This window comes from Ambystoma mexicanum, chromosome 12, assembly GCF_040938575.1.
Source record: "Ambystoma mexicanum isolate Mex_15411 chromosome 12, UKY_AmexF1_1, whole genome shotgun sequence".
In the NCBI taxonomy this organism is placed as follows: domain Eukaryota; kingdom Metazoa; phylum Chordata; class Amphibia; order Caudata; family Ambystomatidae; genus Ambystoma; species Ambystoma mexicanum.
The window spans coordinates 42,690,894-42,713,539 of record NC_090936.1 but is presented as its reverse complement, the minus strand read 5'-3'; the positions used below and the strand labels follow the sequence as shown (position 1 = coordinate 42,713,539).

At 45.9% G+C, this 22,646-nt stretch overlaps 1 protein-coding gene across 4 annotated transcripts in view; it reads right to left on the bottom strand.

Annotated features, from left to right (window-relative positions):
* Window positions 1-22,646, bottom strand: part of DOCK4 (dedicator of cytokinesis 4) — a 2,129,281-nt gene that overhangs the window by 1,685,320 nt on the left and 421,315 nt on the right. For all 4 annotated transcript variants that reach the window (XM_069627915.1, XM_069627916.1, XM_069627917.1 and 1 more), the window contains exon 4: window positions 9,948-10,003. In XM_069627915.1, coding sequence (XP_069484016.1) covers window positions 9,948-10,003 — 56 coding nt within the window. The remainder of the gene's footprint in view (window positions 1-9,947; window positions 10,004-22,646) is intronic.

Below are 22,646 nucleotides of genomic sequence, written 5' to 3'. Positions count from 1 at the left end.
CCCACGAATTTGGGAGATGTAAAGCCAACCAAGGTAGATCCCAGAGGTACGACATGGCCCATCACCAGCAGGCTACCCCAGAGTTATGATTGTGGGGAGTGGGGCCATCTCGCCCGGTTTGCCCAAGGAAGAACAAACCAGAACCTATGGAGATTGGTTGTATGCAGAACCGGGAGTTTAGAAGGAGAAGAGAGCCCTATACAGTGGAAGTTCGAGTGGACGGTGTACCCCGACAAGGCCTGGTCGACAGTGGAAGCGAGCAAACCGCCATCAGACCAGAAGTAAGTGTCTTGGGAAAAAAAAAGGAAGCAAAATATTTTGGTAAAATGTGTGCATGGGGATATAAAATCCTACCCTTCCAAATAAGTAAACATAGAGGTTAACGGGGTTCACACACCAATGGAGGTAGCCATCATGCCTCATATACCTGCTCCTGTGTTAATAGGGACTGACCTGCCCAACTTTGATGACTGTGTTAGAGAAAAGGAATGGTTAAGAAGGGCTCCTTTCTCAGAAACTGATATTGAAGGGAATAGTGGGAGAATACCAAGGAAAACCAGAAGAGAGGTGAGGGAAGAGAAACGGAGATGGGTGGAAAGTTTCAGTGGACTCGTAGATTGGATTCCTGAAGATAAAAAGAGTCTCTTTTAGTAGCGAAACACTAACTGACCCATCTTGAAGGCTTGTCCTCGAGCAAGCAATGAAAGACCCAGAAAGTACAAGCAGTTATCCGAGGTTTAAAGTACAGCAGGGACTTCTATACGGGGTTACCAAAAAAACCCGATGAACAGGAGATGGAGCAACTTCTGGTACCTCTGAGTTTCAGAAAATCTATACTGGGGATGGCTCATGATGACCAGACGGGCGGTCACATGGCCAGAGAGAAAACCCTAGAGAAAATCTTAAAGCGGTTTTACTGGCCAGGGGTCTATAGGGAAGTGGCAAAGTACTGTGATGAATGCCCCACATGCCAAAAATCAAACCCAAACAAACGAAGACGTGCCCCGTTAGTACCTATGCCATTAATCAAAGAACCATTTTTTAGGATTGGCATGGATATAGTAGGTCCACTGGAACCCAGTAGTCACGGATACCAATATCTATTAGTAGTGGTGGACTACGCTACAAGATATTCAGAAGCTTTTCCTATGAGAGGAACAAGTACCATCCAAGTATGCAACCAATTGATTCCATTCTTTGCCAGGGTAGGAATACCATCAGAAATAGTAACGGATCAAGGTCGAAATTTTGTATCAGGAGTGATGAGAAGAGTATGTCAACAGCTTCAAATAAAGCAAATCCGTACGTCTATCTACCATCCACACACCGATGGTTTAGTAGAGCGCTATAACAAGACCATTAAGTTAATGCTTAAGAAGGTAACGGCACCTACCGGAAATAATTGGGAAAGAGCAGTACCCTGGGTCCTAATGGTATTAAGGGATACGCCACAATCTTCAACAGGTTTTTCACCCTTTGAATTATTGTTTGGACACCAGCCGAAAACAATACTGGATATCGCCAAAGAAGAGTGGGAAGGTCAAGAGGATCCTGCCATCCTAACAGACTATGTGATCGAACTCCAGGATAATCTAACTAGGATGAGGGAGCTGGCACAAACCAACCTGGGAAGATCCCAGTTGACCCAAGAAAAATATTACAATCGGAAAACCAGAGTTCGACAGTTTAAAATAGGTGACCAGGTGCTAGTATTATTGCCCACAAGCCAGAACAAAATGTTGGCCAAATGGAGGGGACCATATAAAATAAAGGCAATATTAGGACCAGTAAATTACTTGGTGGATCAACCCGATCGGAAGGAAAAAACACAGAATTACCACGTAAACTTGCTGAAGGAATGGAAGACCACAGACAAAGCCATACAGGTAGTCACAAGAATGACTCAGGAACCTGCATTCAATTCAGTTCAGTGGGGAAAACAGCTCACAACAGAAGAGAAAAGATAATTGAAGGAACACCTTGAGCCTTTAAGTAATGTGTTTTCCTTCTACCCAGGAAGAACACACTTGGCAGAACACAAAATTGAAACAGAACCAGGACAGACCATAAGGATCCGTCCTTACCGATTGCCTGAGTCAAAAAGGAATGCAGTGCAAGCAGAAGTGGAGGAGATGCTGAGGCTGGGGGTAATTGAACCATCATGTAGCCACTGGTCATCCCCTATTGTTCTGGTCCCAAAACCGGATGGGAGTATACGCTTTTGTATGGACTACAGACAATTGAATTCCATCTCTACATACCAAGCCTACCCCATGCCCCGAATTGATGAACTTATTGAACAATTAGGCACCGCTAAATACATTAGTACCATTGATCTGACAAAGGGTTATTGGCAGATTTCGTTAAGGACTGAAGATAAAATCAAAACCACTTTTTCTACCCCTTCCGGTCTATATCAATTTACAGTACTACCATTTGGTTTACATGGAGCCCCAGCAACTTTTCAATCACTGATGAATCAGGTTCTCGCTCCTCATCATGGATACAGTGCAGCCTACCTGGATGACATAGTTGTATACAGTAAAAACTGGAAGGACCATCTGAGTCAACTATCATCCGTAATAAAATCATTGCAATCAGCAGGACTTAACATAAACCCAAAGAAAATGCTACTGGCCGCCAATCAGACTCGATACCTGGGATATCTGGTCGGGGACGGGGTTATACGACCCCAGTTGGACAAAATTGAAGCAATAGGGAAACTGCCTATGCCCAGCAATAAGAAACAGGTCAGAGCCTTTTTAGGCTTCATTGGATATTATCGGCGCTTCATACCTTTGTTTTCTTCCATTGCCAGCCCGTTGACGGATGCTCTCAAATCATCCTACATAGGCGACCTGCTTAAAGATGAAGAAGCCTGTAAAGCCTTTACAGAGCTAAAACAGATAATATCAACACAACCTGTTCTACGGTGTCCCAATTTCCAAGAAAGGTTTTTTGTGCAATCAGACGCATCAGGAATAGGAATGGGGGCCGTACTATCACAAGGTAGTGAAACTGATCTACAGCCAGTGGCCTTTATAAGTCGTAAGCTCTTAGCACATGAGGTGGTGTATTCTACCATTGAAAAAGAGTGTCTAGCTATCAAATGGGCCATTGAGACACTCAGATATTACCTCGCTGGAAGAAAGTTTACAGTTTTTACAGATCATGCTCCCCTCCAATGGTTGGCCACGCACAAGGACTCAAACCAACGAGTATTGAGATGGTTCTTGACCCTACAGGAATTTTGTTTTGAAACAGTTCACCGACCAGCGGCTTTCCAATTAGTTCCTGATTACCTGTCCAGAAATCCTGACTAGCCCAATCGGCTGGATGCTTCGGGGGGTGTATGTAACAGTCAAGAGGGTCAGTTATACCACGGAGGGGCCCGAGACCCAGAGACCCACTTGGTTGGGGAATGGTGGGGTCAGGAGTTATCTAATCCAGGCGAAGCACAGACTGGGAAATGGAATGTGGAACTCCAGGACGGGCACAAAAGAGTCGGAACACCGTACTCATGCGAACTAGCAGAGACGCCGACGTTCGACTCTGACAGCACAGCCGACAGAGAAGTCAAGGAGCAGGGAGAGGCGGGGCTGCCGCGGCATGGGGAAGCTGCGGGTGCTCGGCAGTTGTAACCCACATGAGAACCGCGGAACCGCGGATTATGAAAGACAGCGTTGTGACAACATAATAGGGCAGGCCAAAAACACGAGATTCCCAGAGACCCACAAAACCCCTTCCAGGGAGAAACTAAGCACTTACCTTGTCAGAGATGACTGGGACAGGGAGCGGGTGGAGGTCGAGGTCGAAGACAACTTGCAATGCCTCAAGGGAAAAGGGGGCGGGGCTTGGGAGAGTTTATATAGACTGGCGGAGGAAGTGAACACTGATTGGCCTTTTAAATACTGCCTATATAAAGACAACGCTGGAAGGCGAGAGGGTGTTCACTCTTGGTTTTGTTGCAGATTGAACCAGACAGGACATCAGGAGCTGCTGAAGGCTGGTGGGCGTATGAGGACTAGGAGGAGAAGTCTTGCCAGAAGTCCTTACCACATTCCCTGCAAGGATCAAAGAAGAAACCCAGCATAAGCACAGAGAAGGACACTGCAGAAAAATCTGATTGAAGCTTCTTTTCTTTTTATCATTTTTGAAAAGTCTGAATAAAGACCCTTTTTACTTTTCATCAAGCCGCCTGGCTGTCTCATTGTCAGACAGCGCTTTCCCAAGGACTCGAGGACTTTGTCCTCCTTGGAGAGGCAACTGGAGATGGCTCCCATGGAGGAAGACGACAAAGACGATGGTTGAGAATATTACGAGGCCGTGGCCACCACTGAGGAATGGGGCTGCCGGTGGGAGACAAGGAGGATTGGCTCCCTGTCTGTCAGTCTGAACCTGCTGTCCAACTTCCTGTTCATCTGGGCGTTGGCCCTGGGCTCCTCCCAGGCCTTCCGCGCTACATCCTTCTGGAGTGGGATGCCAGACCGGATCATGATGCATTTCCCCAATGCGAGCACACCCAACTCCTGGGGGGCTTCAACAGGAAGAGGGACCCCCAAAAACCCCACGAGGCCATGGAGGCGGTCATGAAAGGCCTCAACAGATGTCGAGGGATCATCGTCCTGGGCGTCCTCGTCATCATCCCCCCCTTTTTCACAGGCCGAGGGGAATCTGGGCTTTGGGACACAGGTGTCGGAGGGGTTGCCGCAGGTTTGAAGCCGCAGACAAGTCCAACGGCTGTTGAGGGGGAGGCATTGGTGGTACAGGATGAGGTAGAGGGGTCAGTACGACCGGTAGAGCCTGAACCGGAGGAGGGACCAGCACCAGGAGTGTAGGAGGAACAGGGGGGAATACCCAGAGGAGGGGGCTGGGACGGAACCACCTGCTAGATGACTGCCTTCACAATATCTGTCAGGAGCCTCTTCAACTGAGGGGAACACATGACGAAGAGGAAGTGTTAAAAGAAGCAGTCCTCACTAGCTGCTGGGTCCTAGGAGCTCTACCCTCCAAGGCGCTGGGCCTCCGGTACTGATCGAAGCACTGAGGTGCCTGGTGCTCGTTGCTGTAGGGACCTGTGGACACAGAAACCAGACAAGGCTTTAAGGCAATGGTTGTAGTCAGAGGGTGGGGGGAGGAGGGTGGTATAATGGGGAGTTTAGTTGTTTAGTTCAAATTTGCCATTCATGATGTCAATGTTCACAGTACGTGCTGTAATAGTGATGGCTAATAAAAACTGTTTAAAAAAAAAACCTGCAGCCGTAAGATCCGCTTCCGCTGCCTGAGGGAAGGGGTGGGAATCGTCCTGCAAAGCCCTCTCGATGGGTGAAAAGACTGGTTGGCCCTGAGTCAGATCCAATATGGCCACCTGCCTGTCAGGCTCTGCCATGTGCCACTCAGCCATTTTGGAGCATTGCACCAGGCCCCGGGCAGGAGGGAGCAGAGACCCTGAGCCAAAAGAGGCCTCAGACACAAGAGGATATAGCTTGGGACTTGCACCTGAAGCAGAGGCGTCGACCTCAGAGATCCCTGTGGTAGGTGCTGAGCCCTCAGCCGTATGGCCGGTAGTGAAAATGCCCTGGATGACGGCCTTGGAACAAGCTCTGCTAGGCTGGGAGCCCTCGGCACTTGTGCCATTAGCGGTGCTGGATCTAGCAGAGGAACGACTCTTGGATGTGGCACTCAACAATCCCTTACCCCCTGCGGTATAAGAAGAGGACGAACCTGATCGTCCTTCCGAGGACAGCATGGTAAGGTCCCTAAACCCCTCCGCTTAGGAGCCAGTAGCCTGGAAGTCCTCAGGTCTGTGCCTAGGGCCTGTCTGAACCTGAATATGAGGAACCCCGATCCATGGGAACCCCGTGAAAGGAGTCTGCAAGTTGTGGAGCGGTGCTGAACAGAGGTCCTACCTTGTCTTGACGAGAGGTCACGGAGACAAAGTCCTTAAGGTGGGGAGGACGAGAAGTGTGGAAGATCTCCCTCCACCACGACAAACGATTCGTCAATGCCCTGTGACCGAGAGCGCTGCAGGCCGCACATGAGTCCCAGCGGTGGCCGGGACCCAAGCACTCAAGACAGAGTGCATGGGGGTCCGAGGCCGGGAACAAGCGGTCGCAAGAGGCACATCTCGTGAAGCCTCCTGCGGCCGACATGCACCGGGGAGGTGAGGCACTGAAGGGAAGTGAAATAAGAATTGAAAAAACAACAGGGAGCAAGCGGAAAGCTAAAAAGGGCCTTCACGATGGCTGTCAGGTCCAACAACGTCCATGCAGAAAAAGCAACTATGGTGAAGCCACAGAGGGTGGGGTGTTCTCATGCCCGAAACTGCGCCCCTGCACGCTATACTAAATTTAAAGGGGAAGCTCTATTTTTCACTGCCAAATGTTCCGGTACCATCCCCATGTTGGGGGACGCCCACAAGGATGGAGGAAAGGAGACGGGACGTACGAGTATTGCTTTGCTTTTGTTTTATAAAACCCTTTCAGCTTATTCTGGTGCCTGTGGTCAGGTGTTCACTCAGCCATGTGACACCCTCCTACACATACCTTGCCCACACCCAACCCTATTCTCCCCTTGCTCCGCTGTGTCGGAAGAGAGCGTCCTAAGGAGTCCCAACTATCAATTGTTTTTCTTTTTTGGGATGCTGTAAGAGGATCTTGTTGATACTGCAGGCCTAAAATGCAGAAAGCCATTAAAGGATTTCAGGATTTATCGTCACCACTGAGCACTAGAAATCTGTGTGGCAGTGGCACAGCCCAGTGGAAAATATCCTCCATTAAGGACATGTTCAAAGGTATTAACCTAAAGCCATGAAAAAGCGTACGACTGTGTTTTTGGGCAGACTGATGCACTTGTAGAAGAGCATTGATGCTAAAGGACAGATCTTATTAGAACAGGGCTTACAAGCCTTTACAGACATTTGATATGTTTGCTCCGGTTCCTTGAGTTTTCATAGCGCAATTTTTTACTGCTGATTTCTTTACAGCAAGTTTTTTACTAATGCTTTGTTCCATAATTCATGGGGATCCCTTGCATACACAAATACATCACCCTCGCCGACTCATATTGCTTCACGCAAACCTAACCCCTGTATCTTGCAGCAAAGATTTAGAAAAAAAATGTGCTGTAAAAAAAAATAATTCTGCAGTGAGGTTTGCACTGTAAAAAGACCATATAAATGTTACACATTTTATTGAATTCAGGCTGACTTTACGTTCACATAAGCGAAATGGGGGGAATGAAAATGGTAAAAGTGAAAAGGCCTAAAAAAGGCACCCCCCTGTCTCGGAATCTTCTAAATTCCACCAATGAACACAACCACTTGGATAACCTCGGAATTCATATACACACACTAAAAAAGAGATTTAGTTTTTCAACAAAGCATACAGATGTGCTTGCATTTGGATGGGAGGTAAGCCGAGAGCCCCCCATGCCCAACCTCTGGGATCACCCCCTATCAACTTTTTTATCATGCCACTCTGAGCCACCAATAAGGGCCAGGCCCTCATAATGTTAAGGGAGGATTTCTCCCGTACATTACTTGATTGGTTTTAGGCTTTTGTTGTGACAGTATACTATTTTAAAAAGGTAATATCAAACAAAGACATGCTAAATTAAATTGGAACTGGCTTGCATGAAAAAGTTGGCAGAGCGCAGGATTTGTGGTCTCTTTAAAGAGCAGAAGGGCAGGAATTAGGGGGTAAAACCAGCCTCAACACCCCTTCACTATTTACACCACAAAGTGCACATTTGACCGATAATACACAGATGGTACACCAATAGGAAAGACAAATGGGAATCATTAACTAAATTACATGTGGTTCTGTTATGCAAAAAAACACAAGCTTGGTGATTCAAACTAAAGTTTTTCTCTTGTGCCTTGGGTAACCCTGTTAATCGGTCTTTCGCTGAAGCCTCTGTTCCAGATAGCATTAAGGAGGCCCGGATCTCACAACTATTAAAAAAAGGAGAATCTAGATGCCAGTGATCCCGGAAACTTCGGCCTATCACCAACGTCCCTTTCTTACTGAAAATTCTGGACAAACTTACTCTTAACCATTATCAAAGCTTTGATAAAATAATATTCTCGCTACTAGCCAGTCTGGGTTCCGTGTGAATCACGGAACTGAAACCGCTCTACTAGATCTCAAATCCAACATCGCAGAGATAATTGATAAAGGCGGCCAGGCATTGTTACTTCTCCTTGACTTATCGGCCGCCTTTCATTTGGTTGATCATGATATTTTGGCTGATAGATCAAGGTTGGCAGGCATTCCGACTCTGCAGCAAGCTGGTTCAGATTGTTTCTTGGTCCACGAACCGCTTTTGTAACTAAGGACAACGCACAATCTCAAAAAGCGGTTCTGACTTGTGGTGTTTTCCGCAAGGCTCTTTCCTGGCACTGCTTTTAACATTTATATAAAGCCTCTGTGTGACCGGCTATCCTCTCTGGGCATTCATTTTGCCAATTACGCAGATGACACACAGATTGTGATTGAACTATCAGGCCTCTATAGTAAAGATCTAGAAATGGTAAATATAATCTTCGATGCAATACAATCTTGGATGGCCAGTAACTCACTGGCCTTGAATAATAAGAAAACAGAACTGCTCATCCCAGGCACACCTACAAATCAAAACTATCTCGACCCATCCTATAGCAGCGTTTCTATCGCAGGAAATATCGTCAAGGTCTCCGACTATGTTAAAACATTTGGGGTCTATTTTGACTCCCATCTTTCCTTTAAGCAACATGTTTTACACCTTAAATCTGCCAATTCCTATTACATGCATCTATTGTGTCAAATTCGCCCACACTACTCTGAGACCAATAGGGCCATGATTGCAGCTTCTATCATTAATACCAAATTAGATTACTGCAATAGCCTGCTCATTGGATCCTCTCTGGCAAATGTAAAAAGTCTACAGGTGATCCAGAATGGAGCAGTGTGGGCCGTTTGAGGTCTTGGCCGACTGACCCATGTCATTGAGGCCCGACGGAGACTGCACTGGCTGCCTGCCAGTCAAAGAATTAGGTTTAAAGACACCCTGCCAGTCTTTAAATGCCTGACAGATGAATCTCCTAATTATCTTTCAGCCAGAGTCTCTCGAGTTCCCTTTAGGCAAACTCTTTGCTCCAACGAAGACAATGGGCATCAATACATGTGTGCCGGTCCTGAAACAACGGTGTCAGTAAACCTACTGGCACCGTTGTTTCCGGACCAGCACACTACGGGTTTGCCTGCCAGAGCCGCCGTGCCCGACAGGGCAGGCCCTGCCGGTCACAGCGGCCATGGTAAGCAAGCCATAACGGAAGCACCGGCACTGTTATGAACGGTGCCGATGCTTCCGTGTTCCGCATTCCCATGGAGTCCTGTGGGACTCCATGGGAATGGGGAATTCCAATTTACTGCCGCCTGACTTTCCAGAACGCCAGGGTTACCGGCAAGCCAGGCGCCGGTAAGTATTACAAGTCTGCCGGCAACCTGTCGGTGGCACCAGCAGGGATACCGCCAGACTTGTAAACAGGCCCAATCTCCTGCAGCAACCACAAGTCTTGCTCAAAAGGACTGGAGGCTCAGGCTTCCATGCCTGGGCCCGAGTCTTTGGAATCAGCTTCCTTCTGCTCTAAAGGGTCGTGAGTCAAGTGCCCAATTTAAAAAACTACTAAAAACACCTTTTTTTCACCTAGGTACAGGTTAGACTCCTATGCACTCGAACTGACTTGGAGTAACTTTTTCCCCTGTAATTGCCATTTCTGGTTTTTTTTCTAACTGTCTTGTGAGCGCCTCGAGGCCCATGGGTGTATGGCACAATATAAGAACTTAATAGATAGATATAAAGTTTTTCTCCCAAAACATGACAGCCAAAATTCACACAATTACACAAAGCACTGTGCCAAAAGCCTTCAAATTGAATGGTGGTATTATATATTTTCAGTCACCTACCCATTATTCTTAACATGTGCATTTTTCAAGTGAACATAGCTCGTTGGAAAAATACCCTAGGAGGAAAAGAAAACAGTTGTTAAAATCAGCAGTTCTGCTTATACGGGATATTTGCTAAGTTTGGATGAAATTAAATCTGTCATTGTGGTAAAATGGTAAAAGAACAAATATGACACTGTTAATTGATATCATTTATACTCATGATCAGATTCTTGTAGTAAGTTAGCACACAACGTATTTCTAAATCAGTTTGAACTTGGGATATCAGAGTCAAAAACATTAATAAGAATGAATGTTCAGTTTTATTTTATTTAGACAGGATACATTTCTATAGAACACACAATAACGAAGAATAGCAGCATACAGAATAAAATAAATTATAAATACATAATATCTTGACAATATATATAGCTAATCGAAAACATGAGCCTATCAATTTGGAATAATTTGTTATAAACTACCAAATACAATCCAGATAAACACCATAATAAATGTGTATGTATACCAGCTGGAAATAGACAGCACAGAAAATGCTTAAAGTTTAAAAATGTCATTTATGATCAAATAATAATAAATGTACAATAGTTTGTTCTGATAAACCAAGCACCTTCAGCGTAACTGGATATCGCCATAACTACGCTAGGTGAAGTGCCCAATTTAAGAAACACTAATGCTCCTAGAGGAGTTGAAATCCCATTTAGGAATATTCAATATAAAATTAATTTATTCCTGGCCTTACGACACACATATTTATAAATAAATAATTATGAATAGGTCAACAAGACTAAAAAAGGAAATCACGCGATCAAGGGTGCTGATGGCATTACAAATGACAAAACCGCAACATTTCACAAGTTATCGGTTGGCAGGAATATCAACTAGATTACTAATCATTAATCTGTTATTTACACTCCTCCATCATCCACAGTGCCCAACATACAAAATGCATATATAAAATATTTATTTGGCCGATACTACTGGCCTGTAGGGCCGTATCAACCGGTAACGACCTGTTGCCCCAAAAGTGGGCAGGAGCCCAGCAAGGGCACTTAATGCAAACTTGGTGATGTTTCTGGCTGGGGTCTGCCTGCCAAGTGAGTCATTCCTGCCATTAGCACCAGCGAAAGGAAAAATGCAGGTGGTCTGGCGATACTGAGCACACAAAACCCTTTTTTTACAACAAGGTAGGTACCTTACATTGAGTTGACATCTCTTTCTTTGTGACTGGGATGTTTTGGTCACTTCTCAGTCTTCACTATGAAAAAAGAATGAAGATTGAAAAGCAATGTAGAAGGAACCTAGTGCAATGGAGACAGTTAGCCTAGTCGCATGGATGACGTTTCCACCCGGTGTACCTACAATCGGTGTGTGCTAATGCCAACCGAGGAGGGGAACTGCTGCTGCCCAGAAAACTCTGGATGCTTGTACTACATATCGGTAGGCGAGACATGGCCGCAATGCGTTACCAAGCTGCATGACCTAAGGGCAGCCTGCCTCACAAGGTCTGTGTTGCGAATTATGAAAAGTTCGCCCTCGCAATCCAAGTAACGAATAAGTGTACTCCAGGTGTGATGTCACTTAAGCCACTAACATTTCATGTTTTTCTCCTATATTGTCTTAACTTTGATGTATCACTGCCAAATGTTTGTAGTCTGGCAATTCAACACATCTCTCGCGATTTGGGGAAATCATAGTGGTCACGTTCTGTGTCTTTCACGTACAACCAAGAAACAATATTTCTCTGTGTCCCAAATGTAATGGAATGCATAGTTGGTCACTTTTGTAATGTGTCTACACTTTAAAGCCCAAGTCGATTGATCCGTGTATTAACATTTGTACTGGCAACAATGCCATAGGATACAAGATTGCAATTGCAACTAAAATGTGATACACTTATCTTATTCATTTAAATACAGTGTGTATCTTTCTCTTCCACATGTGGTACAGGCTGGTGGCCTATCGTTCGTTTACACGGTGGCTTCATGGGAGGCTTGGACACCGCGTTCGACGAGTAATACCCGCCTGTGTCATTGACGTAATTCGAGACACATTCGTCATCTACTTCTAGGAGCAAAACATCCTGTCCAGGTCCGCACGGACCATTGGAATCTTAAAGTTTTACAGGCTCTGGAATGTAGGAATAGCCGTCAAGCCCATTGGGCCTTCTTTGCCCAGTACCAGTTCATCATGTCCCTAGAACACAGAATATAATTGCTGACGCCTTATCTCGACGTCCCGACTACGAAACTCTTGAAGACCAGTCATTCCCTAAGATGTTTCCACATACGATATTCGTAGCTCAAGCAATCAGCCTCCTGGACGATGTTCGGATACAAACCCAGTCCTCTGAACTATGGAAAGAATATTCAGGAAAGAACCGATGGAATCTGAGAACAAAGGACGGATATCTTTTCAAGGATAAAAGTTTAGTCATCCCCACACAGAAACTACAGCAAAAGATAATAACCCTCTGCCACGATACCCTTCACTCCGGACATCGTGGCATCACAAACACCCTCCATCTACTACAAAGACAATTTTGGTGGCCGAGAATGAAAACTGACGTACGACTGTACATCCAAGCCTGTGCAGTCTGCAGTCAAAACAAACATGATAACAAAAGACCGGCAGGCCTCCTACTTCAGCCCACACTGCCAACAAGGCCCTGGAAAATTATTGCTACGGACTTGATTGTGGAATTACCACCTTCCAGGGGGTACACGACTATCATGGTCACCATAGATTTATTCACTCATATGGCTTATTTTACACCATTATATAAGCTACCTTCTTCCTCAGAACTTGCTGGAATCTTCCTGGAACACATATTTAGACTTCATGGACTCCCTTCCAAGATCATATCAGACAGAGGACCTCAATACATATCTCAATTTTGGAAACACAATTGCCGGATACTAGGAATCCAATGTGCCCTCTCTTCAGAGTATCATCCACAGACTAATGGGGCTACTGAACGTGTGAATCAAACCCTGGAACAATATCTTCGTTGTTTCACTACCAAGGTCCAGGACGATTGGTCACGTCTAATACCTGTGGCTGAATTTTCATATAACAATTCTGATCACTCGGCTGTCAAGACCAGCCCCTTTTTCTGCAGTCAAGGAGTTCACCCTTCGGTGCTACCTTCTGTCCTCCCACATCCTACACCTGTTCCTACAGTTGATTCCTGGTTCGAAACACTCATCAATGTACAGAAGGAAGCCAAAGAGCATTTAGCAAGGGCCCAAACTCATGCCAAGCATTATGCGGATTCCAAGAGAAGACCAGGTCCCTCCTCCGCAGTAGGAGATAAGGTCTGTCTATCCTCAAAACTACTGCCCCGACATCTACGACCGAATAAACTGGCTCCCCGGTATTATGGGCCCTTTCCCATAAAAGAGATCATTAACCCAGTGGCCTTCCGACTCAAATTACCAGACTCCGGGAAGAAAATTCACCCAGTTTTTCATACGTCTCTAATGAAACCATACATCCAGTCCTCCCGGACTACCCTAAGGCCCAATCCTGTACTTGTCAATGATCAACTGGAATATGAAGTGTCCAGAATATGTGACTCCAGATACAAACGTGGTCAGCTCCAGTACCTGGTTGAATGGAAGGGATACCCTCCCAGTGAACGCACTTGGGAACCAATCTAAAACTTAAATACCCCCAGATTACTCTGAAGGTACCATCTCATACACCCTGGCAAACCCGGTGGGACGGGTTTTCGGAGGAGGCATGCTGTCATGAACCGTCGGACACGCCCCTTTTGGACCTCCTGTTCCTTGACACATCGGGGCTTACACTCTGCTGTACTTCCAACATGGGCATTAAACACAGAACGCTGCCTACCAGCTTTCACATCCGACGTAGCACGTTCTATAAAGAAGCCATGCCCCCGCGGCCCTGCGCGTCTCAACGATACTGATTGCTGTGGCTAGACATGTGCTCTGTAGTTCACCTTCGCTGAACTCTGTTGTTTCCTGGTTCCCAGTACCCCCGCTTCCTCCTACTATCCTCTTCCTCCTTATCCTGTCTTGCTTCCCGGACTCCGTGTACCCGCCTCCGAGTACACCTCCTTCGAATCCTGGACTTCCTGGAGTTTCCTATTGATTCTGGACATAGAAGCTGAGCGAACGCTGGAAGCCGAAGACGGCCGTGCGGGGTTGTACAAAACCCGAACCGTACGGAAGAAGACTCCTCCCAAGAATTCCAGCAAGCAGCAAACTCAGGTGAGAAAAGTGGGAAACCTGTGACAGAGAAATTAGAAATGTATATTTTGGCTAAATGACGTACACATTTTACGAGGGTATGTATGTAAGCGATTTGTGCGAGGAAAGAATTTGATTTAAAAAACGATTGACTTTTTTTAATGAATATTCTATTCAAGGGATGTATACAAGGTCGGGAGTTACAAGAGGAGGCACATGGATCAGAGGTGGCGGACCAGCTTGCTGGTGCGGTCGTTACAGTGAAGAACACGGTTTCACAGAAAATCAAGAAAACAAGGGTAACTAACATACAATTTCGTTTACAAAAAGTGGTTAGGGCTGGTGTTGTCATCATACATTTTTTTTTTTAATCTAAAGTGCTATATACTGTATGTTGGATTTACGTTGAATATGTTTTTACAACCCATCTCCTAGAGACCCAGAAGAAAACGAAGTATGAAGACACAGACAACAAATGAAACCAAAGATGCTGCTTGCCAAACAGATTTCATCATGGAGCAACTACTATTTATTATTATTACGTAGTCCAATCAATAAGCAGACTCGAGATGCTTATGCCCAATGGCCAGAAAATGAATGGAATGTATCCAGCGAAGCAAGCAAAGTGTTTTTGGACCATTGCTACAATGTGAGAACTCGACAAGATGAAGAAGAAACTGAATATAAGCAAGATGCTTTTGAATTACTAGTGACTACTTCACACAATCTACACCCGCAAAAAAAGGGCCACCCAATAAACAATCGACATTGATGGTTTCTCCAATTCGTGTGCAAATAACACAAGCTGAAATAGCAGACGAAGCCTCAATGCAATTGACTGAGGAAACAGCCAAAGATCTCGACTTCAGTGTGTCCTCTTCGGCCGATATGTCCATCACAGTTGAGTCATAAACCACATTAATGCAGGACGATAGTCTAATAAAGGAACACAAATACATTGTATTCGACAGCTGCCTGGTAGAGATTATACAGATGCTGAAATGTATCCATCCAGTCAGGGGGAAAGTATGCAGGGATCCATTGGTGAATGTGACTTGTGTATCACAAGGCACTAACCTGAAAATCCAAACCTGTGCCCTGCTCCATGCTACATGTTCATGGTCAGCTCAACCGATGCTGGGCAAAGTGCCAGCTGGAAATCTACTGTGTGCATCAGCTTTACTTTTCAGTGGCTCTACTTTTAGTAGGTTGTCCAGCTTCTGTCAATTTGTGGAACTTCAGTTCCTTGCTAAAACGCAGTACTATAAGTATCAAAGAAAATTTTTATTCCCCGCTATTAGTGAAACCTGGAAAGTTGAACAAATGTATATTGAAAGGACATTCTCTGACAAACGGTTCAGGCTAGCTGGCGATGCACAGTATGACAGCCCCGGATTTTCAGCAAAGTACTGCACATACCACTTTCAGGACATGGAAACTAAAAGAATTTTGAGTTCAGTGGTCGTGCAGGTGTCCGAATGTAAATCCTCAGTAGACATGTAGAAACATGGTTTTATAAAATCCCTGGAAGATCTCCAATCGAGGGGAATGCAAATAGACCTTGCAGCCACCGACAGACATGTTTCAATAGCCAAGGCCATGCGAGAGCATTTTCCAAACATTCACCATCAATTTGATGTATGGCACGTTGCCAAATCAAATCAATAAAAAAATCACAGCTGCTGGTTAAAAAAGAAGGTTCTGAAAATATTTTACAGTGGTCCCAGTCTTTGAGCAACCATCTTTGGTGGAGCTCCAAAACTTGTGGTGGCTCTGCAGAAATTCTACTTGAAAAATGGCGCTCATTGATGCACCACTGTTCCAACATTCACTCATGGACAGAGAACCAACATTTTCACCTATGTGCACATTGACCTTTATCGGAGGAGCAGGATCGCAAGAAGAAGTGGTTTGTTCCATCTTCACCTCCATACAAAACTCTTGAGAAGATCGTGTTTGATAAAACTCTATCAAGAGATCTGAAGGGACTCACAGAATTCTGTCACACGGGAGATTTGGAGGTGTTCCACAATATGCGCCTAAAGTACAGGCCCAAGAGATTGCATTTCGGCATAGACGGGAGGCAATTTCGGACATTACTCGTGGTCTTAGCTCATAATGAGAACATAGGGAGAGAACAATCGAGGACTGCAGGAAACTATGGGATGCTTCGTTACACAATGGCCTTTACGAAAAGAAGCAAACAATGAGTGGCCAAGCCAATATACCAGGAAATGGAATTCGATTTTGTGAAAGATCTCACTTTGACTGTGTTGGACATACATACTTGTGGAATTGCACATGATTTTATTCCTAGGACACATACATTGCCAGAAAAACATTGCAAACATGCCCTACCCACAGAAAGCAGACCTTGTGGAACAGTTCACTTCCCAGTACAAATAATAAGCAACTATTTATTCGTTCAACAATGTTTATATAAAGTGTCCAAATAAAGCGTCCAAACTGTCTTTTGAAATGTATTCTCTTTGTCAACTTATTTGGCAAGAAGTGCCTTTTGGAGGATGCCATACAGTGTTACGCTGTGCTTTCACACGTCCCGCTTTCGTCAAGCTCTTGTGGCTCCTTCACTGATCGGCAGAAGGTCAGATGGATATCAGCATGAAAGCAACTTTGGGGTTCTGCAGTTGCCTTACCATGCATGTGTCCAAATAGCTGAATAAATAAGCATCCCACAAAGGAATGAGACCTAGGCTACATAAGAAACTTGCCACACAAGAACCACTGACTGTAAGCAAAACAATGCATCAAAGGTGGTTGTTGGTGAGAAATAGGTGCACTCTGACCTATACTTTTATGGAGCCATGTGTTGGGGGTCGTTGCTATTGGATGCCTTATCGGAGGGGCTGATCTATGATTTGCGGCCCTCGAAGTCTTACGATTTCAAACGCAGTGGGGATAGGTGTCAGTGTTACCAAAATATATGACCACTCCTGATTAGGGATATGGGAGGCGAAGTTGAGGTGGTGCGGGGGTATGGTCTGGGGACCAGATGCGTTCAAAGGGAACAGGGGTCATGGGTTCAGGGGACGGCGGCCTGGCAGGAGGGGGTTGGGGATGGCATGAGTCAGTGAGCAGAGACTGATTGTCCACTAGAGTTGGAGCAGGGCCTGCTCTGACATTCTCGTGCAAGCACATTTTGTCAGTGCTCGAGACTCGCTACTTGCAAAAATGATTAGCTGATTTGCTTTGAGAACAGGAGACGGGCTGAGCTGACAGGTGTTTGGTGTTTGCTGTGCGAGGCGCTGGGAGAGTGAGCAGCTCACCAGAGGGACACTAAAAATAAGGCATTTAGAAGTAAACTAACTAACTATTTTCATTAAAAAAAGTAAATCCCTAGAAATTTTGCGCAGCATTGGTGGATGCCAACAAACAATTAGTTTGTTTGTTTTTCAAAAATATTTCAGATGACTGTGGTCTGGTAGGCTATTCGCTCACATTTTAAGTGAAGGTCACAGCGTTTCAATTTTGCTTGTGAGCTGTGCACACCCACGCATCCTAGACAGTATAAGGTTCGATTGTTTTTCGGCCTTGGAAGAAAGGGAGGATTCCGAATGGAATGAATGAACGGCGGTGTGTAATACCGTGAAATATGATAAGGCTCACCATTCCAAAACTGGACACAGTAACATGTAATTTCATTTTATGAAAATGTGTTAATCTGAACGGAGTCTCTGCGTTACGGCGAGAGAATGGAAATGCCGAATATTATGTAAATTTTACTATAGACGATTTTATAGACGAACTAGTAAAGTTTTCATTATCTGACCGTTATTGCTGGCTTACATTGTAATGGGTTTTTGTTTGTGGCATATTGCAACGACATGCAAAAACAACCTGTGTGTGTACTTGTCTTTGTCCCAGGCAAATGGCCAGTCCAGCACCGAAATGCACGTGGTCCACATCTGGGATCCCCCAGGTTCCATCATCGCCAAATTCTACGCTAATATTCTGTTAAAATGCCATCTATGTGTTCTTTGAATTCTTCCATCAACTTCCACATCCCATTGCGAGCTAAACATACCCCATAGCACTAACCTCTTTAACACATCGAAGACTCCAACTTTACTCAATGTTTTCTCTGTGTTTCCATTATTACACGTTGTTGTTCATCATTAGTTTTCACACGGTGCAGAATTAATGGGTAAATTGATAAATTTGAATAAAGAACGTTCACTGAGACACATTTCTGTTATGTTTTCTACACAGCTACATCCTGCGTTTCTGCGAATGTCATCGATTCCACATACCAATTGATGGCTTCTTTAGCCAGCAGCTGCAGATGCACTTAAATGGCTGGATCACAATGATGCTGTTTTGGGACTATCACCCAAGGCCGATATGCCCTTGCGCGCTACCAGCAATAAGGACCAACCTGATATCGTTTACAGTGGCCTAGCGCCAAGCTGATGCCGAAGCCTTGCAATTCATGGATGCGTCCAATGCGCTTCTAATGCCCAAAAGGAACACCGTGTGACTCACGATAAACCTTTGTGGATCGAGAACAAAGAAAGAAATTACCACTGTGGTTGAATATGGCAATCGCCAGATGTTCTTGGAGCATTTATTGTAAAATAAAAATAACATTTTAAATTGCAGATTATTGCGGTTTCCTTTAAAAATAATGTTTTGTATTCAAAATTGAACCGTGCTGTGTTGTGAGAGGATGTGTGTTGATATTGCGGGTTCTGCGTCAATTGAGGTCAACACCTAGGTGATGACTGGGCGCGTGTGGCTACGCTACCCTCCAGGGACTGGGGGCACACCACCATGCGTGGCTCGGGATGCAGGGTGAGGGGAGAAGAGCATCAGGAGTGTCCCGCCGTGTTATGGCCACCACTGGGGCATTGTCATAGCGGATAGGCGGTCCGCCAAAGCCAAGGCTCTCGCAACCAGGATGTGCGTAGAGCCCCGCCGGCAGGCCGAGGCTCCGAAATGATCTGGCGGTCTCCTCCAGCTCCAGTCGTGGTCCCAAACCGGGGACGGGGGGGCGCAGCAGCTTCGGGAATCGATTTCACTTCGGTCGCTACAGGCGATCAGGGAGGCGGTGTGGGCGTTGTGAGTAGCTGCTCCCATGGCTCCCCAGCAGGTCTAGGTGGCTAGGCTTGGGTAACGACCCTACCTCCTCCACGTCGCACGGAGCCAGGCCGCCATCTTGAATTGCGCGCCCTGTGAGCATATGCTTCAGACTTCGGCTTCATTCAGGCAAACCCAGGCGGGTTAAGGGCACCCATTGCTGCCATCCATGCCCCAGGCATTCCGGTGGCCAGAGGTTCTTCAATCCGTCATCTGGGTACCCAGGAACAGAGTTATAATTGCAGCAATTGCAGGCCCTGCACGGAGGCCATTAATGGAGCAGCCTCATGGATGGCGCTCCAGGCCACGCCCCAGTGCATCTGTGTTTTAACCCATTGCTGCATACAAGAAGCTAACTCTGGCTACAAAACAATGTGGGAATTCAGAAGGAAGAGAAAGATCAAATTTGCAAGGAAAATGTAGTCACCACACGTTTAGAAAGTACTTTTGCAAACTAAGAAAAATACTTGTTTAAAAGTGCATGTTGGATAAGGCCCTGCCCTTATATAGTAATGTGAAGGGGTTTTGTGCTGTGAAACATATATGGGAGATCTTATTCAACAAGGCTTTATTCTGATGTATAACAAAAATAAATAAAATAAGGAATTAAATTGCATTGGTTGCAGTTGGGGAAATCAGACCCAAATAGTGTCATGCACCAGCCCTGGAAGCTTGTCCATCGATGGAGGTACTACTAACATGGATGCCAGAAGCAAGCCTTACGGTCTAGTCTATTCCAAGATGGCCACCCACTTCTATAACCTGCTGATTAGACTAGCGCTCGGCGCGTTGTATCGAATTGCTACCAGCGCTGCCAGTCCCTTTCAGTGACTCGCTTTCTCTATTCAGCTTAGTTCCTTGCCTTTTTTCTGTGCCTTTCCACTCGTGGTGTTTTCAGGTCTTCAGGTAAGGTGATCGGGATCTATCCAAGCTGTCTCAGCTTCCACTACGCGTTTACTTCGTTACACGCGTATTCCTTATCAGTGTTTACTTTTGCGTTTCGCCCTGCCCCGCCGTGTACAACCGCTAGCGCGGTTGGGGTAATTCTGCATCTTTTCTGATCTTTTCCCTATCTGTGTTTCCTCTATTCCTTCTCTCTACCACTCCGTATAATTCGGCTTGTTACTCTCTATGCCGGTTTATTCACGGAGGCCAGTGATACCGAAAAGACCTGCGGTATCCCCGCACGCTGAATCCAGCAACCTGCTCCTTATTCCATACCAGAGTGTTCCATAGCTGGAATTGGCAGACCAACGTTCCGCTTCAACAAGTCTTCGACAAGACCTCGGAGCTTCTCATCTCTACGGTCTTGACTCCATCGGGGTTTTTTGCCTATACGGCTTTTTCCCCGTTTAGGGCGTGCTCCTCTGGTAACCTCCGGTTCTCTATTAGATTCAGACCACGGAGGCGGCCGAGGGAGCGCGGCCCTATTTACGACAAAAAAAGGAGAAGAAGAAGCCAGAGAAGAAGATCAAGAAGAGAAGCTCAGTCAGGGTGGAGGAAGAACCTGACCATACAGGTGAGGAGGAGTCAGGGGAGGAGGAGACCCCACTTGACAAATAGGTTTCTGCTTGGGTGTTACCAGCAACAGGAGGTCCCTCACAGCAGATGCAATAGCACACAAGTGATAATTGCTACCTTGGCAGACCTTCATCTGTGCTGAGGCCTCTTACAATGGAAGTTCCGGGACACCAACCTGTGAAGTGGAAGCGGCCATAAACCTTCAATCAAACTGGGAAAACCCCTCCCCACACTGGGCTGAAGTGACAGTTTGAGGTAGCTGAAGAGAAAAATATGGTCCCAGTTAAGGACAAAGGATGCCCATTTGTTTAAAAGAACAAGTTACTTTATTACCTGGTAACGTTCTTTCGATGGGATGTTCCTCCGACGTATTCCACATCTTTGACAATAATCACCACAGCTGTGCTGCTTCGGAAAACTTTTTCGGCGTAGGCATCCTGCGTCGATGACGTCGAAACGCTGTCCCTTGAGGGCCTCCGTCGACGTCACCAGATGTTATATCTAGGACGCACGACGCCCGTAGCCTCAGTTCTAGTTTTTTCCCCAGAACGTGTGGCGCCAATCTCCTGCCAGTATGACTACAGAAAGCCTTGCGGAAACGTAAGCTGCAATCGCATAAGAAATTCTGTAGAGGGGCAGGTAGGGAGGGTTTGATGTGGAATACGTCGGAGGAACATCCCATCGAAAGAACGTTAACAGGTAAGAAAGTAACTTGTTCTTCGAGGGGATTGTGTCCTCCGACGTATTCCACATCTTTGACAGACTCCCAAAGCAGTACCAACGTATGGAGGTGGGAAAATAATGTACAATTGCATCAATTTAGAATGCCCAATCAAATTGCAGAATAGAGGACTGCCTTACCAAAGGCCAAATCATGCCCATGGATAGAGTGCAAGGAATAATGTTTCACAAAAGTATGGACAGAGGCCCATGTGGATGCTTCGCAAATATTGCGAATCGGAACACCCCTCTGTAGGGCAGTGGAGGCAGCCATACCCCTAGTAGAATGAGCCCGTAAGCCTACTGGAGGGTCCTTTCTCGCCAAACGAGAACACTCAGAGATCGTCAACATGATCCATCTAGATAAGGTCTGCCTGGAAACAGCTTGACCTAAACGCCTTCCAGCGTAACCAATAAAGAGCTGATCATCCACTCTGACCGGGGACATCCGTGAGAGATAGAAACTCAAAGCTCTCCTAGGGTCCAACCTATGGAGCCTCTCCTCTTCCTTACCAGGATGTGGAGGAGGATAGAACGCCGGAACAATTACCTTCTGGCTCATATGGAATGCCAACACAACCTTCGGAAGAAAGGAAGGCGGCACCCTAAGGACAACCCTGTCCTTATGGAACACAGTGAAGGGTGGTTTGGCGGAAAGTGCCTGCAACTCACTCACTCTGCGTGTGGAAGTAACCACAACTTTAAAGGACAATAGTCGCAATGGACAAGAATGTAAGGGCTCAAACGGAGCTCCCATTAGGAACTTTAAAACCAAATTCAAATCCCATCTCGGCACCTGGAAAGGTGACGGTGGAAACATATTAGTTAACCCTTTTAGAAGCTGTGAAATCAAAGGGATCTTAAAATAAGAACATTCCTCAGACGAGCGCTTAAATATGGACAGCGCCGCCAGGTAACCCTTAATGGCACCCACATGCAGGCCCTTATGGGCTAAAGAAAGCAAAAAAGACAAAACCAAAGGAATGGAACATTGGAAAGGATCCACATTCTGTACCCTGCACCAGTCGCAGAACTTCTTCCAACGGCAACGGTACAGGGATTTCTATGCGGGCCTTCTGGCCGAAAGAAACACTTCCATCACGTCTTCAGGAAGGTCCCAATCCTTTTATCTCAGCCTTTCAGCTAC